The 17040-nt window shown below is 40.1% G+C and overlaps 1 protein-coding gene across 2 annotated transcripts in view; it reads left to right on the forward strand.

Annotated features, from left to right (window-relative positions):
- LOC123510752 (moesin/ezrin/radixin homolog 1-like) overlaps positions 1-16597 on the forward strand; it is a 23153-nt gene extending 6556 nt beyond the window's left edge. For both annotated transcript variants that reach the window (XM_045266103.1, XM_045266105.1), the window contains exons 3-10: positions 6902-7081; positions 7849-7953; positions 8319-8572; positions 9283-9429; positions 10036-10296; positions 10549-10906; positions 11150-11455; positions 15653-16597. In XM_045266103.1, the coding sequence (XP_045122038.1) occupies positions 6902-7081; positions 7849-7953; positions 8319-8572; positions 9283-9429; positions 10036-10296; positions 10549-10906; positions 11150-11455; positions 15653-15817 (1776 nt within the window). In that variant the 3' untranslated portion in view covers positions 15818-16597. The remainder of the gene's footprint in view (positions 1-6901; positions 7082-7848; positions 7954-8318; positions 8573-9282; positions 9430-10035; positions 10297-10548; positions 10907-11149; positions 11456-15652) is intronic.
- Positions 16598-17040: the final 443 nt, after the last annotated feature.

Consider the following 17040-nt stretch of genomic DNA (forward strand, 5'->3'; position numbering starts at 1 on the left):
AGAGCCACTACTTTAGCTGCCACTGCCAAACACACACCTCCCTCGTCACTCTTCGGCACTGTCACTGTCAGGCACTCTCACCTTCCAGATCACTGTTTTACACCTATGTCACGAACATTAAACCTCCATTTCTTGCACTACCACTGTCAGACACATAATAATATAATAAAATAATATACTATAATAAAATAATAATATACTAAGATACTGCAGTACTCACACTCTCACTATCACTCCCTATTTTGCACTGTGCTCTTTATTTCATTAGAACTGTCAGGTGTTTCACTTTCTTGGTCATCCGGCGATACTATCACTGTTAGGTGGGTGTGTCTGAAGCCAGGCATGGGCGGTGCACTTCACCAGCTGGGTGGACACCCTGCTGGTGACGTCCACTTCTGAGGTGAAGGCTCTCTCTCTCTCTCTCTCTCTCTCTCTCTCTCTCTCTCTCTCTCTCTCTCTCTCTCTCTCTGTTAGTATATTATATCAGTGTAAACTATTTAGATATGTCCGACATATTTTATCAAGTGTTAATCAGTAAAATAAATGGATTTCACCGAATATTTTATCATCCGATACGGAGACAATAAGGAGTTGAGAAATGGCTCACAGTTTCATCAATTATTTCATAATTATCAACTTTTATCTTGTTATAATGTCTGTGGTGCAAGTCTGACATCATATTTGTTTCACCTTTTAAGCTCTTACTCATAAGTGGAATAAATTAGTGAGTAAATGATTATAAACTTCATAAATGGTGTCATATTTTCAAACTTATTATTACATTATAATTCTTTTAATTCATATGAGTATTCTTCTTAATAAGTTAATAAAATGTAAACTGCGTATATGATGTCAGAATATCGAACTAAAGATCCAAATACTTAAAATTTTTATAGTCAAAACATGATAATTAACAGATAAACAGATACATGTAAAGTAAGTTACATCTATCTATATATTCTCATAGTTGTTTATTCTTAATAATTAAATAGTTAAGCTCTGCATTTCATACAGGAAATACATTAATTTACGTTTCCATGAAATATAATGTGACTGTAACGTTCTCCATCACGGGCGCACGCTGACGCCGAGGCTTAGCAGCAATGAAATAAGTGTTCAATGACCAAGCCTATCTGATAAGGTTTACTATGAGGGCGTGTTAGTGGTTGAGATCAAAGTATACGCGTTCCTGATTACTTTTCGTTAACTCTACATAAACGTATATATATATATATATATATATATATATATATATATATATATATATATATATATATATATATATATATATATGTGTGTGTGTGTGTGTGTGTGTGTGTGTGTAATTCACCTCCTCGGTCGTCTGCTGGTCACCCAGCCAGTCTTCCCCATTACGGAGCGAGCTCAGAGCTCATAGACCGATCTTCGGGTAGGACTGAGACCACATCAACACACAACACACACCGGGAAAGCGAGGCCACAACCCCTCGAGTTACATCCCGTACCTATTTACTGCTAGGTGAACAGGGGCCACACATTAAGAGGCTTGCCCATTTGCCTCGCCGCTTACCGGGACTCGAACCCGGCCCTCTCGACTGTGAGTCGAGCGTGCTAACTACTACACTACGCGGTGTGTGTGTGTGTGTAATTCACTGTTTGATCTGCTGCAGTCTCTGACGAGACAGCCAGACGTTACCCTACGGAACGAGCTCAGAGCTCATTATTTCCGATCTTGGGATAGGTCTGAGACCAGGCACACACCACACACCGGGACAACAAGGTCACAACTCCTCGATTTACATCCCGTACCTACTCACTGCTAGGTGAACAGGGGCTACACGTGAAAGGAGACACACCCAAATATCTCCACCCGGCCGGGGAATCGAACCCCGGTCATCTGGCTTGTGAAGCCAGCGCTCTAACCACTGAGCTACCGGGACCGTGTACTGAGCTACCGGGACCGTGTGTGTGTGTGTGTGTGTGTGTGTGTGTGTGTTCCCTAAAAGGTCAAAAGAGTCATCCAAAAGCAAGGGGCAAATGTCTCGACACCTCTCTCTTAAAAGAAGTTAAATTGTAGGAAGATAGAAATGCAGAAACAAGCAGGGAGTTCCAGAATTTACCACTGAAAGGTATAAATGATTGAGAATACTGGTTAACTCTTGTATTAGAGAGTTGAACAGAATAGGGATGAGAGGAAGAAGAAAGCCTTGTGCAGCGAGGCCTTGCGGAGGGGATCATGCAGTTAGCAAGATCAATAGAGCAGTAAGCATGAAAATATGTAGCGATAAAAGACAGAAAGGGATGCAACATTTCGGCTGAAGACAGTCAGTCAGAGGAGGGGAGTTGATGAAACGAAAAGCTTTTGATTCCATCCTATTTAACAAAGCTGTTTGAGTGGAACCCACCCAACCCAAACATGCGAAGAGCACTCCATACTTGTACAGAGTAAGCAGTTGGAGGGACGAGAAAAACTGGCGGGGACGCCGCAGAACGCCTAACTTCATAGAAGCTGTTTTAGCAGATGAGATGTGAAGTTTCCAGTTAAGATTATGAGTAAAGGACAGATTGAGAATATTTAGTGCGGAAGAGGGAAACAATTGGGTGTCATTGAAGAAGAGGAGATATCTGGAAGGTTGTGTCGAGTTGACAGATGGAGGAATTGAATTTTTGAGGCATTGAGAACTATTAAGTTTTCTCTGCTCCAATCACAAATATACATATATATATATATATATATATATATATATATATATATATATATATATATATATATATATATATATATATATATATATATATATATATATATATATATATATATATATATATATATATATATATATATATATATATATATATATATATATATATATATATATATATATATATATATATATATATATATATATATATATATATATATATATATATATATATATATATATATATATATATATATATATATATATATATATATATATATATATATATATATATATATATATATATTATGCATAATAGGCTTAATGACCACCCGGCACATACACAAACATATTAATTTTGCTATTTCTACTACTGCTTCTACTACCTCTACTCCTCCTCATACAAAAACAACAAAAATAACAACAATAACAACAACAACAACAACAACAACAACAACAACAACTACTACTACTACTACTACTACTACTACTACTACTACTACTACTACTACTACTACTACTACTACTACTACTACTACTACTACTACTACTACTACTACTACTACTACTACTACTACTTTCTATTGCTGCGACACACACACACACACACACACACACACCATACGAGGTAACAAAAAAAGACGAATAGAGACTAGACTATGCCAAAGAATGAAGAAGAGAGAGAGAGAGAGAGAGAGAGAGAGAGAGAGAGAGAGAGAGAGAGAGAGAGAGAGAGAGAGTAGGCGAGTTTATGTCCTCGCATTATTATTTCATCTCTCCCTCTCTCCTCGTTCTTCTTCCTCCACATACGAACTGGGGAGTTTCCGAGCTAAAAATGCACGCGGCTTTCCTGAGAGGTAGTAGGGCTTTTTGTAAGTGACTGTACGACACTGCATGACACCACACGATCCTTATGCACAACTTCTTTGTTCTCCCCCTTGGAACATGACTAAAATTGATCAGCTTGTGTTGGTTCTTCCCATAACATTCGAGCTGTGTGTGATCTGCTAGCCTAGCTTACAAGACTAGCCTATAAAACTTATCGTCAAGTTTTAGCTCACCCTTTTGGGTTTCTCTTCAATGAATGGCACCTCAGAGGACTTTTTCCTTATTTTGTTTAGTTGTCATGTCCCTCCACGACTATTTTCAAAGACTAGAGATGATTACCTAGGTTGTCAAGAGTGTTTCTCTTGTTCTCACAGTAGAAATGTCACTATGTCACCAGAAACATAAAAGAAGAAAGGAAAACACCCTTAAAACCTTTGGCACTTCAATTAAAACCTTTAGAAAGTAGTTGAAGTGCGACGCAGAAATTTATCAAGATACGAATCAAAGAAAACATGGCAATAGATTGACTGTAGCAGATTGGAAAGCCTGTATAGATGGGTATATAAATAAATAAATAAGTAAATAAATAAATAAATATATATATATATATATATATATATATATATATATATATATATATATATATATATATATATATATATATATATATATATATATATATATATATATATATATATATATATATATATATATATATATATATATATATATATATATATATATATATATATATATATATATATATATATATATATATATATATATATATATATATATATATATATATATATATATATATATATATATTCCATACGTATATACAGTACTGCGGCAGTGTGACGGTAACCCCTTGCTCCCTCTCAGATAAGATAAAGGCTGTATCTGCCGGTTGCTGATAAGACGAATTAGGTGGAAATGTCACTTCGTTCAATGAATGTGGAACGATGTGAATGATTAATGACGATAACAATATCATGCCTTACTCAACCTCAAACGTGCGTTTTAACCATCCTTGTTTTCTTATGCTTTACTTCCTCATAACATAAGTCTTTTTCTCTGTTTTCATGAAGTATGCATTCAAAGCTAGTCATCTACCGCAATTACCCGAACATAGATGCTGTACAAGAGTCTTATACGATGAAAACTTAATAAGGACACTTAAAGAATAATTTCTTCAGTACACAAACATACATTATCAATTACATAGGTAGACAAGCAGCCAATGTAATAAATAGTGGACTGAATTGTATGGTTTTCAAGCAATAAAGGCTCTTCAATACACGCAAACGAATTTTTAACTAATCCTACATAGCATTTTCACCTTTGGAAATGATAGAAAGGATTAAAGTAATTAACCCCGAAATTAGCATTTAACCTTAAAAAATAAAGCACATAATATCAAAGTATCTTAATCAAATACATTGGATAACGGAGATATAAGAACAAAGTCGCTAGAATCCTAAGTTCCATCGTTACAATTAAGATAACCTACAACTTACATTGAAAAGCGGAGATACAATAACTACCACTTAGGATCCTGAAAACCCAAGTTTTATCAAATATTGAGTTGAAGAGGCTTGTTCTCAGGAACATTTCATTGTCTGTATAAGGGAAATTACTGGGGTTTTCAAGGGTGTTGTTCATGGTTCTAGAGCAGTGATTCCCAACCTGTGGTACGCGTATCACCAGTGGCAGTGGTGCGCGAATGCCTCCTAGCTGGTACATATCTGTATGTGAGTACTTTCGGGATTATATGCGATTTTTTGTTAAATTGAATCAATTTGATAATAATCTGGCATCGATCAGCTGGTGGAGAAAAAACAGATGCATCCCTCGTATTAGATTGAGTTGTATCAAGGTAAGGTACTTGTGAATAAATTTATACTTGATGGAATAGAGTTTTCTGGAACCAGGTTGTACTCGGGGACTGTACGCTCAATAAAAGTTTGGGAAACTCTGTTCTAGAGAATAGTTAACAGGAGTATACATAAACAACTGGATAGGTATATGTTTTTTTTTTCTTATTTGTATATCTTTTATAATATACTAAAAAACGTTCTGCCATGTGTGTGTGTGTGTGTGTGTGTGTGTGTGTGTGTGTGTGTGTGTGTGTGTGTGTGTGTGTGTGTGTGTGTGTGTGTGTGTGTGTGTGTGTGTGTGTGTTTCACTTCATTGTTTAATCTGCTGCAGTCTCTGACGAGACAGCCAGACGTTACCCTACGGAACGAGCTCAGAGCTCATTATTTCCGATCTTCGGATAGGTCTGAGACCAGGCACACACTACACACCGGGACAACAAGGTCACAACTCCTCGATTTACATCCCGTACCTACTCACTGCTAGGTGAACAGGGGCTACACGTGAAAGGAGACACACCCAAATATCTCCACCCGGCCGGGGAATCGAACCCCGATCCTCTGGGGTTCGTGTGTGTGTGTGTGTGTGTGTGTGTGTGTGTGTGTGTGTGTGTGTGTGTGTGTGTGTGTGTGTGTTATGTAAGTTTCAAGGAATGCGCTGCTTATCTCAGGAAGGAATAAGGGTGCCAATAGTAGATTAAGAATCTATACTGTAAGAATGTCGGGAGAATATCAAGATCTATAACATTCCTATCAACTAACACAATAATTCGTTTTGGGAATGTCATCTCTTTCTTCCACTACACTTACACTACTCGTATCATTAGAATCTTTCTACGTGTATTTATCTCTCATTCCAGTGTTAACCGCCTTCCTTTGTGTCAATAGCCTATCCCTATGAGAATTATTATTCGACGTCTCCCTATGTGCGTCTAATTTTACGTCTTTCGTTGAATATCACTACACTCTCCCTTCGTGTGTCTGACCTTCATCTTATATGTCAACTATCAATCTACAGTTTTCCTACATTTCTCTCTCATCCATTCGTTAAATGTCTCATCTACAGCAGTGTTTCTCAGAATTTTCCTGAGTACCTCTTGGAGGTCCCGTACAGTTCCCGCATACGAACTAGCTCCAGAAAACTCAATTCCAACAAATATGAATTTATTCACAAGTGGAACACACGCATGAACTAACAACAAGGAACACAGCTGAATTTAATGCGTGGAATGCATCTGTCTCTTCTCCACCAGCTGATCCATGCCAGATTATCTTGTGTAAAGCAATAATAATTTTCTGAGAAATGAATTAATCTAATCTAACTAAAAATCGCATTTGATCCCGAAAGTGCTCTGGTACCACTTAAAAGGCCTTCGCCGTACGGGAACCACTGCTCTACAGTGTGTCTAATCCCTCAATTTCACGATAAATATCACGTCACGTAAACAGTGGCTACGTACTTACGCCCTGTGTTAGCAATCAGTCTAATCATCTTTCGCATTTTACCCCTATCAGATCAGTGTGCGTATCACTTCTATGGACGCTGAGCTTGAGTTCGCGATCCAGTCCTCCACCACAGGCAAGCAACTCTTCGACCAAGTAGTGCGGACCATCGGCCTGCGAGAGATATGGTATTTCGGCTTGCAGTTCGTGGACAAGAAGGGCTTCACCACGTGGCTGGTGCTCAACAAAAAGGTACTGACTCAGAGATGGAAAGGGATTGCAATTAGAGTATATTAATAAAATGCTTTCACAGTTTAGATTCAGAGTAGTAATTACTTGTGTAAAGGAAAATATATCCGGAAATAAACGTCATATTAATCATGCAGCATGTAAAAATTTGAAATAATGCTGAGGCTGCAGTATAACAATATTCACCTCTGAAGAATGTAGACGTCCCAACTCTCAGGACAGAATATTTATCTTTATTCATTAGAGATTCCATTCTTCTTCCAGTTTCAGGCCTTCCTCAAATCATTGCTGACTCGCAAGCAACAATAAGCGTTCCTGAAGATTGAGGAGCATTGCAGTATTTACTCATGCAGAAAAAAAGAAAAAAAATGGGTCTCAAACGGGAGGGAAAAGATTTGATAACTCCAGCACACAATCAGAACACTTTTCCCTTCATTCTTTCCTTCATATAGATTGCCTGCGTATCAACACTGTCCGTTAGAGAGTCATCGGAACTTCACTTTCAATACAAGCCGCTGTTTTCAATCCAACGCGTGCATAATAAAACGCACTTTTTCTATAATCATCCTTCATTCTTTCTTTCAATCCCTTAAAGACATATAACTAGTAGTATATCAATGAGAGTTGTAAGAACCTTACTTTCACTTATTGTGCTGTAGAAAGTCATATTTTTCATTAAGACATCGTGTCTAACAGCTACCACACGCATCAATCAATTTTCGATATTTCCCTAGTCTAGTTCACTCACCACATTAATCACAAACTTCCAGGTACTACAACAAATCGGGAAGAAGCACGAAAATACTCTGCAGTTCAAGTTCAGAGCGAAATTCTTTCCAGAGGATGTCAGTGAGATCATTCAGGACATAACACTGGTGAGGAGACAACAGGAGTGAATGTGCGAGTGAAGTATAAGACTGTGAAACTTCGATGCAGGATTCATAAGCAAAGCTCTTCATCCTTTTATCTACTTCTACATGTGCTTGTTCTTCTTAGTTGTAATTGCCTTGTTGTGGTTTCCTGTGTTTAAGTCAAGCATGTATGTTTTTATTTTAATTACCTGTGTGTGTGTGACGGAAAGAAAAGGTATTTTTTTCAGCTTAGTAGTATTAAGTATATTTTTTGTCTGTCTGTCTGTCTGTCTGTCTCTCTCTCTCTCTCTCTCTCTCTCTCTCTCTCTCTCTCTCTCTCTCTCTCTCTCTCTCTCTCTCTCTCTCTCATCAGCTTCTTCCTCTTGCAGCGAATGTTCTACCTACAAGTGAAGAACGCAATCCTTAGTGACGATGTGTACTGTCCTCCTGATGCCGCAGTCCTCCTCGCCTCGTACGCCGTGCAGACCAAGTATGGAGATTACGTGCCAGAGTACCACAAGCAAGGTTACCTTGCCAACGATCGCCTTCTTCCCCAGAGAGTGATGGATCAGTTCAACCTGACTAGAGACGCGTGGGAAGAGAAGATTACGAAATGGCACAAGGAACATAAAGGTACTTTGAGGTGAGTGCGTGTCTGAGTGTGTGTGCGTGTATCACGTGTGTTTCATTGTTTGATCTGCTGCTGCAGTCTCTGACGAGACAGCCAGACGTTACCCTACGGAACGAGCTCAGAGCTCATTATTTCCGATCTTCGGATAGGCCTGAGACCAGGCACACACCACACACACCGGGACAACAAGGTCACAACTCCTCTATTTATATCCCGTACCTACTCACTGCTAGGTGAACAGGGGCTACACGTGAAAGGAGACACACCCAAATATCTCCACCCGGCCGGGGAATCGAACCCCGGTCCTCTGGCTTGTGAAGCCAGCGCTCTAACCTCTGAGCTACCGGGCGTGTGTGTGTTTATGTGTGTGGTTTGTCCACTTAATCACTAAGCTGTATTTCATGTTTTTTTTTTTTTTTTTTGTTTTATATCTCTGCCTTGGATAATCAATTACAGTGTATCTCGATATTTTCTGCAACAACTCTTAGCATCAATTATGATGTATTCTACAATCACTGCATCTTTTTGAAATAGCAGTCTTGTAGTAATCCTTATCCTTTCCTCCCTCCTCACAGTGGTAGATTACATATATCAGAATTTCCACATCTTTTTAAAAAAAAAAAACAAATTCCTTCCTATTCTCACATCTTGTCGTGGTCTTGAGAAAGAGACCATCTTTATTAAGTTTCTTTCTCTCCCTCCTTGCTTTCCCGTCTGAACAGAGAGGACGCGATGATGGAGTACATGAAGCTGGCGCAAGACTTGGATATGTATGGCGTGAACTACTTTGATATCACCAATAAGAAGGGCACTGAAGTCTCTCTCGGCATTGATGCCTTAGGGATCAATGTTTATGACCCTAAAGACAAGTAGGTTTAATTGCTCTCTCTCTCTCTCTCTCTCTCTCTCTCTCTCTCTCTCTCTCTCTCTCTCTCTCTCTCTCTCTCTCTCTCTCTCTCTCTCATTAAACATCATCCTACTTCATTAGAATTACTATCTATAGATATTAATCTATAGCCTATACCAGATTGACAATCTCACATGAGGTAGCCCAGACTGGCACCCCATACACACACACACACACACACACACACACACACACACTTGCGCTTTTTTGTACAACTACAACTGGTAAAAGCAACATATTTTTACTTCCATCACCCACAGACCGACTCCTAAGACTCTCTCTATCCCTACCTCTCTGTATCACAAATATAAACATCAACCCACTTCGTCACAATTGCAACAGTGGAACCATGCGTGCTTTGGGATCCGAGGGGTCTCCAAGCGCACGGGTTCGAATCCTGTCCACGGTCCGAGTGTAGGTTGGGCTTCCTCACTCGGGGCAACGGTTTCCTAGCGGGTGGACTTTGAGATAGGAGGTACCCTAAAAAGTATCCCCTTTAGCCCATAAATTCCCGTGAAAAGCCCACATGGTATAAATATACAAAAACTTCCACATCAATCCCCCACAGACTGACTCCCAAGATTGGCTTCCCTTGGTCCGAGATCCGCAACATCACCTTCCACAACAAAAACTTTATCATCAAGCCCACAGATAAAAAATCTCCAGACTTTGTCTTCATTGCCTCCCATGTACGGGTGAACAAGACCATCCTGGCACTGTGTATGGGCAATCATGACATGTATGTACGTCGCCGCAAGGCTGACACTATTGAGGTCCAACAGATGAAGATGCAGGCACGAGAGGAAAAGGCTGCTAAACTTCTTGCATCGTATGTTTATCGCTTGTTTCTTTCGTTTGAAGTGATGCATGTTGGAAGAATATTTTAGATCAAGATACTGAATCATCCTCAGCCTTGGTGTTAGTGGTTATCTTAATGCAGGATGCCTTGGTTATATATATTATATAGTAGAGGCAGAGGAATGGTAAAGATCTCTCATTAACTTGCAACTTACAAATATGTATTGATAAAGTGAGTATTTATGCAAACTTTCCCTGGAACTATAATGGAAGTCTTCAACAGGGAAAAGCTTGCCCGTGAGGTGTCCCTGAGAGAACAAGCAGAACAGCGACAGCAGGAATATGAAGAACGCCTCAGGAAAATGAACATGGAGGCAATGGAGAGGCGGAAGGAACTCGACGAGGCACAGAACACAATCAGGCGCTTAGAAAAACAGCTGGATGACTTGAAGAGAGCCAAGGAGGAACTGGAGAGGAAACGGACAGAGTTGGAAGTGATGATGACACGTCTGCAGGAGGCCAAGGATCTGGAGGTAGGGGAGAAACTCAGGCTGGAGGAGGAGATTCGCCAGAAGCAGGAAGAAGTTGAACGTATTCGGGATGAGGTTAACGAGAGGGATGAAGAAGCCAGGAAGCTACAGGTGTGTTAAAGAATGTTGTGAGGCATCTAACTCTTTCATGCTCATTTTCAAGTTAGTCCGTATACCAGGCTGGCAATCAGTACGTGTATATCACAGTATATTTAAGTACTAGTAATTCTGTAATTGCCAACATACATACATACATCTCATTACCAAAAATCTCTCTGTCCCTTCAATAATTGCATTGCCTACGTAACTCAAAAAGGTTTGCTTTGTAGGATTTTTCAATGCATGGTCTTACAGGAGGAGGTACAGGAGGCTCGACGCAAAGAAGAAGAGGCTACACTAGCTCTACTTCAAGCTTCCACTGCACGCAAAGTATCCATCTCTTCCTCCTCATCATCATCAGAAGAAGAGGCAGAACAAATCAAGAATGAAGTCAGAAAGATGTCCGCAACGTATCAGCAGAGTGCCCACAATGGGGACATCGGAATTGGAGAGAGAAGTTCTGGCTCATCCAGGAGTGCCACACCTGGACCACCTCTTGTTGCCACTGAAGATATTTACAACAGGGAAGCTTCAAGCGTTAAGAGGATGGATCTTCTGGAGGTAAGGACTCACTGCAGTCACTTCTATATAGGATGGATCAGCCAGATGGTTACATTTTCTTTCACCTTTCATCATTAGAAGAGGACCCAATTACTGTTAAGTTTTCAGTGTTCGCCGGCTGGTTTAATTCAGAAGATGCATGGTCACTGGTCTGCATCGTCATGCGGCAGAGTACCGTAGTCATCCATAAACGCTATATTGCGGTATCTTTTTTTTTTCTTTTTCCATGTCCTGTCCTATAGCGCCTGTAAGTAACTTCAAGAGTATTGGAAGCGCTGTTAAGCTTCCACCCATTAGTGGCGGAGGCAATTTTTTTTTTATAGTAGTACTCATATTAAGGCCCATATCACCACCCAAGCGCATTTTTGGTGTAACCACCTAGAACCTGGATATCATGCTTATATTCCATGCGGTATTTTCATTTGTCATTTTGCTATGGTATTTCTTTATATTTATATAAGTTTATACGACTAACATCATATTATACAAAAGCAAAATATAGTCGCCTCATGTATCAAGCTCTTTCAATTTCAGAGACTAATACAGCACAAAATCTTCACACACACATTTCATTTCGTCTTTGCAGAAGTTTATGCTTTACAATAAAAGTGTAAAGCAATATTTGTTCTGTTTTCTTTATAAGGAAAAACAAAATTTGCGGCCGAAACCGAGATAGCCCGAGGGTGCTACAGTGCTTGCTTTCACGACCGTGTTCCTAAGCTGTGTTTTTGATGATGAAAACGTATGCGCCGAAAAACGGTTTCTTATTTGGTTAGCAATAGAGTCTCACTATCAGACTTTTATTTCTAAGTTATTAAAAGAAACTGATTTACAGGGCTTCATACGTTCATGGTTTCTTGCAGTCTACTTCTTAGCTAAGAAGAAATCATACAAAGTTTGAGTTATCAAATGAGAAAAGAAGTGATTTTTGTCCCAGGAGTAAAGGCTCTTGTTAAAAAGAAAAAAAAAAAAACATGTATAAATTTAATTCTACTATTGAAGCGTTTATGCCATAGCTACATGTTTATAATTACTGAAGTTACTTTGGTAATTTCATTTTAGTGTGTGATAGTAGGATATAAAAAAAATATACGATATGCAGTAGACCAACTTTTCTGTGATATAGCAATATTTGGTGAATCTGGTAACCGCAACTAGAGTCTGGGCCCTCTCCACAATTTTTTTGGTTTGGTTTGTGTAAGGGGAGTACTGGCAACATCACCTGTGTGAATATGGTGTTTTATGAGTGAGGTCTGTGTGGGCTAGTTCGTGGGTCCTTTTGGAGAAAACATCTGCATACTGTGACAACAACCATTCCACTTCTCTAGCCTGCTCCTCTGTATGGCAGGTAACACTCCTCTGCCACAGACCCTGCAGGCGAGTAGTGCCCTCTGTGCGAGGAGGTGCAACGGGAGAGGTGTCTCTCCCGTTGCACCTCCTTACACATCCCCATCAACCCACCTTCCCATACTTGGCGTGGTTCACTGGAGAGATTGGCAACCAGCACGAGTCTCCATCCCTTGGGAAATCAGAGCCCTGCCAACCACTATTTCATTGGGTAGTGATTGCTAGGGTGGACTACCCAGGCCTTTTCTCTCCATCTTGCTGCTGAGGTGGCAATCGAGACTGGCTTCCGACATAGGGAGACACCTTAGCTTAGACAGAGCAGGGCTTCCTTGGGATGGGCTGGTTCTTGGCCCTTCTTACCAGCCTGACAGGGTTTTCCTGCGTCATGACTGTGGCTCATACAGAAGGGCAGGAATTCGTCAGATGTCTCTCTCCACAGTTTCAATAACATGGATACTGGTACCACCTGGATGCTTCATTTATCAGAAACCTTCCTTGGGGCCAGTACCTCCGACTGTGCCCTGGATGTCCACATCCAAAGCAGTTTCCTTGGAACACCCCCAATGGTGGGGAGAGATGAGGCTGGGGTAAGGAGTGATGAGACTGGGTGGAGGAGCTCTCCATACGTCCCCACTTGGCTCTGTAGGATGTCCATGCATCAAAGGGGATCTCACCCTCCTCGTGCTCCACAGGATGGATTCCAGTTCCAGACCCCTCGCTAAGACCTCCTGCAGGGTTTTCACATGAGCCTGCTGGATGTGTACATGGATTTGCACATTGTCCATTGTGTCCACAAACTAGTCTCTTAAAAGAGTACCTGCACCATTTCCTAACTCACCTCCAGGTACACTCTTCGTATCAGCACTTCCAGGTCTTGTGTGAGGTACATGGGTTAAGGACTCACCCGGGCCACTTATCCTTGTCCCGGAACCTTGCGTGGTACACTTTTGTTTGGTGCTGGTTCCCATACCTCCCCTCCAAAGCAGCCATTACCTTGCTGAATGAGGTGTGCTTAGAGGCAGGCAGTTGGTTAAGAACCTCAAGCGCTGCTCCTTTAAGTGCTCCCACCAACTGTAACGCCCTCTCACTCCAGCTCTAACCTCAACTACGAGCCAGGAGCTTAAACTGGGCTTGGAAGGTCTCTCAGGATACAGAGCCATCAAATTCCAGAGTCCGCTGCTTTGGCAGCCTATGACACCGGTGAGATGTAGAGCTGGCCAGGTTCTCAGGTGACGAGGGGGAGAAGGGGGCATGAAACGGGTGGTGATAGAGTCTGGGAATAGGCGATGATTGCACTGCCCATCCTCTATTCATCACTATCACTGTCACTGGCTTATTTTGACACTCGCGTGGTCGTCAACCATCTTGTTTGTATACACAACCTCTAACTCCTGTTTCACATATGTCTTTGGGTCATTCATTGAACTATCCACTTTGTTTTGTCACTCATAGAACTATACACTTTGTTTTTTAAGTAATTTACCACACTGTTCACCTTGTTTTCCACTTTACAGATTTTTTCCTGTATTTCACCTGCAATCTGTGCACACTGTTTCACTGCATGTGTTTTTGCCTTCTTTAACACAGTTTCTGCACTTTCCTGAATGTTCCTTTCCACATGAACAAGCACTGAACGAGTTTGCCGTTCCATTGAATCTCCAGTAAGGAGGCCAAAGTAACTTCTTCCTCCGCCATTTTGTTCTGTGGACCTGTGGTCACTGTACTTCACTTCAGATCCCTCACTGTCATTATGCTCACATCAGTGGCGTTGCTACACACAGGATAGCATACGCAAAACCACATTGGCAGTCACGTGCATTATCAACACTCTTGAGATCAGTGTTACGTAGCCGTAGGAGAGGGTAGCAGCAGCAGAGTAATAATTATGGCCACCCTAATTCCGGTTTCCTCCGCTGACTTTCACAGCGACTTGTCCTTGCTGCCTATACGTCCTCCACAGCGATCTGGTGGCGTGAAGGACAGCAGCATAACTATCTTGTAGTTCATTTCAGGGAGCTGTACAGGGTGATGTAGAGTCGTCCAGAGTCGCCAACCCGGCTCGGGTCCTCGATGCGGTCGCCAATGTTTTTTTTTTTCTACTTTTTTTATTTCATTTTAAGCTGAGTGCAGCAGCGCTAACCACAAATTCAGATCTGCAGCGGTATTAAGTCACTTAAGTGAAGCCAAATATAAAAAGAACTTTTTTTCTCTTTCTCTCTTCTCCCTTTCCCTCAAGACTCATCCCATCCGAGCACCTTGGCTGCTTCTCATTAACTTATGCTAAATAAACAAAAATAAACACATTCTAATAAACAAAAATAAACACATTCTTCCACCTTTTACAACTTTCACAAATGAAGAATAAACAATGCTACTAACTTTTAGGTACATTAGATTTCACATACTAGTACAAAGGCAATCAATAGAAACTCACTGCTGATTGGCTGTTACCGTGGCTCTGCTTGTAACCAATCAGATGGTGCTGTGGGTGGGACAATGCTGGAGATTGAGTAGCGACAGCAGACAGAGAGGCACGGCTGCATCGGAGCCAAAATAACTAAGTTTTATATTTATTTCTTATCGGCCATCAAATATATATATATATATATATATATATATATATATATATATATATATATATATATATATATATATAGGCCGATGCCGATATGCGTCAAAATGCTTAATATCGACACCGATAATCGGTCGATCCTAATATATATATATATATATATATATATATATATATATATATATATATATATATATATATATATATATATATATATATATATATATATATATGCCTACTGACGTGCATACTACATATATTGCTCCATGTTCCTACAGAAAGTGAAGAAATCCCTGCAAAGTGAACTCATTCCTGAGGGGATGACAACCCTTGACCGCATCTATCACCGCAACATTAACGATGGCAACACCAAGTACAAGACACTACGGGAAGTTCGCAAAGGAAACACCAAGCGGAGAGTGGATCAGTTCGAGAACTGGTAAAATGCATCAAGTATATGTGAGGAAGGATTACCCAAATATTGATGATGCCGTGGCACATATCTTGTATATCCCATTTTGGTTTAGTAAACTTGTTGTATATCGTTGAAATCCCTTTAGTTGGCAAATTGTTTTATTATTATGCAATGCAGACAGAAGCAATCCACTGACTAGCATTCCCTTCCCTGTGGTTCTGCCACACACTCATCCAGTCTTGCTAGCAGTTTTTCATCCCTATTATGTCTTATTAATTATACAACCATTAAAATATTTAATGTCCTCACATACCAACTCATTACGTGCTTAGTGAGCCTCATACTGACTTTTACCATAAGTATGTAGAACTAGGGAGCTGATTAGTAATGAATTTTAATCCTTTATGTGGTATACTTTGTTGATGGTGTGAGGGAACTGGATGCTTCCTTAGTATCCATCAGTGAGACAATGTGGTCTAGCCTTTCCTCTTTTAAGGGTATACCAGCCTGATAGACTTAATGCAATAATTGGAATGGTTTTGACAGTGTACATAGTTTATGATAATTTGGGTTTAGCTTGTATGTAGCAGCAGTGCAGTATTCTCTTCCTTGCCTATTTGCACATTGAGAGGAGATGAGTATGTGATTCACTCAATGTTTAGTCTCCATGGGCAGTGCACCTATGTTCAGGTTACTTCACCATCAATTACAAGAAGAATGATGAATATTTTGTTAATTTCCTAGATTTTTTTTTTTAAATGAATTTAGAAATCTTTTATGTTGTAGTCTCATAAAGATCATTTGACTACATGGGTGTTCTTATTTCAACCTTAAGTAGCTCATATTTCTATGAGAGAATGATATGCCAGTATAAGAGTAAAAGGCATATCTCCTGTTGTAGCTGTCCTGTGGAGGGAGTTTCTGGGATGAGGCATTGTCAAGAGAAGAAATCAGCAAAACAGAATTCCATATCCTTTAGAAACAAAGCTAAATATAGTTAACAGATGATGCTGTTTTCATCTCAGTTGAGACATACAGTTGATCATATTATAAGTATAGATTTTACTATCTTTGTAAAGACCTTGCAGGAGAAGTAATAGGGTATTTTTGTGACAAGTTTAATGATATTCCTTATACAGCGAACATTACTTGTGTATACTGACGCCACACTACCTTCCACCTTGTTTCCTACTGAAGCATTTCAAAACAAGGCTTCATTACAGAAGGTCAATATGCACAAGTGAAAGTCTG

Source organism: Portunus trituberculatus, chromosome 30 (genome assembly GCF_017591435.1).
Source record: "Portunus trituberculatus isolate SZX2019 chromosome 30, ASM1759143v1, whole genome shotgun sequence".
NCBI classification, from domain to species: domain Eukaryota; kingdom Metazoa; phylum Arthropoda; class Malacostraca; order Decapoda; family Portunidae; genus Portunus; species Portunus trituberculatus.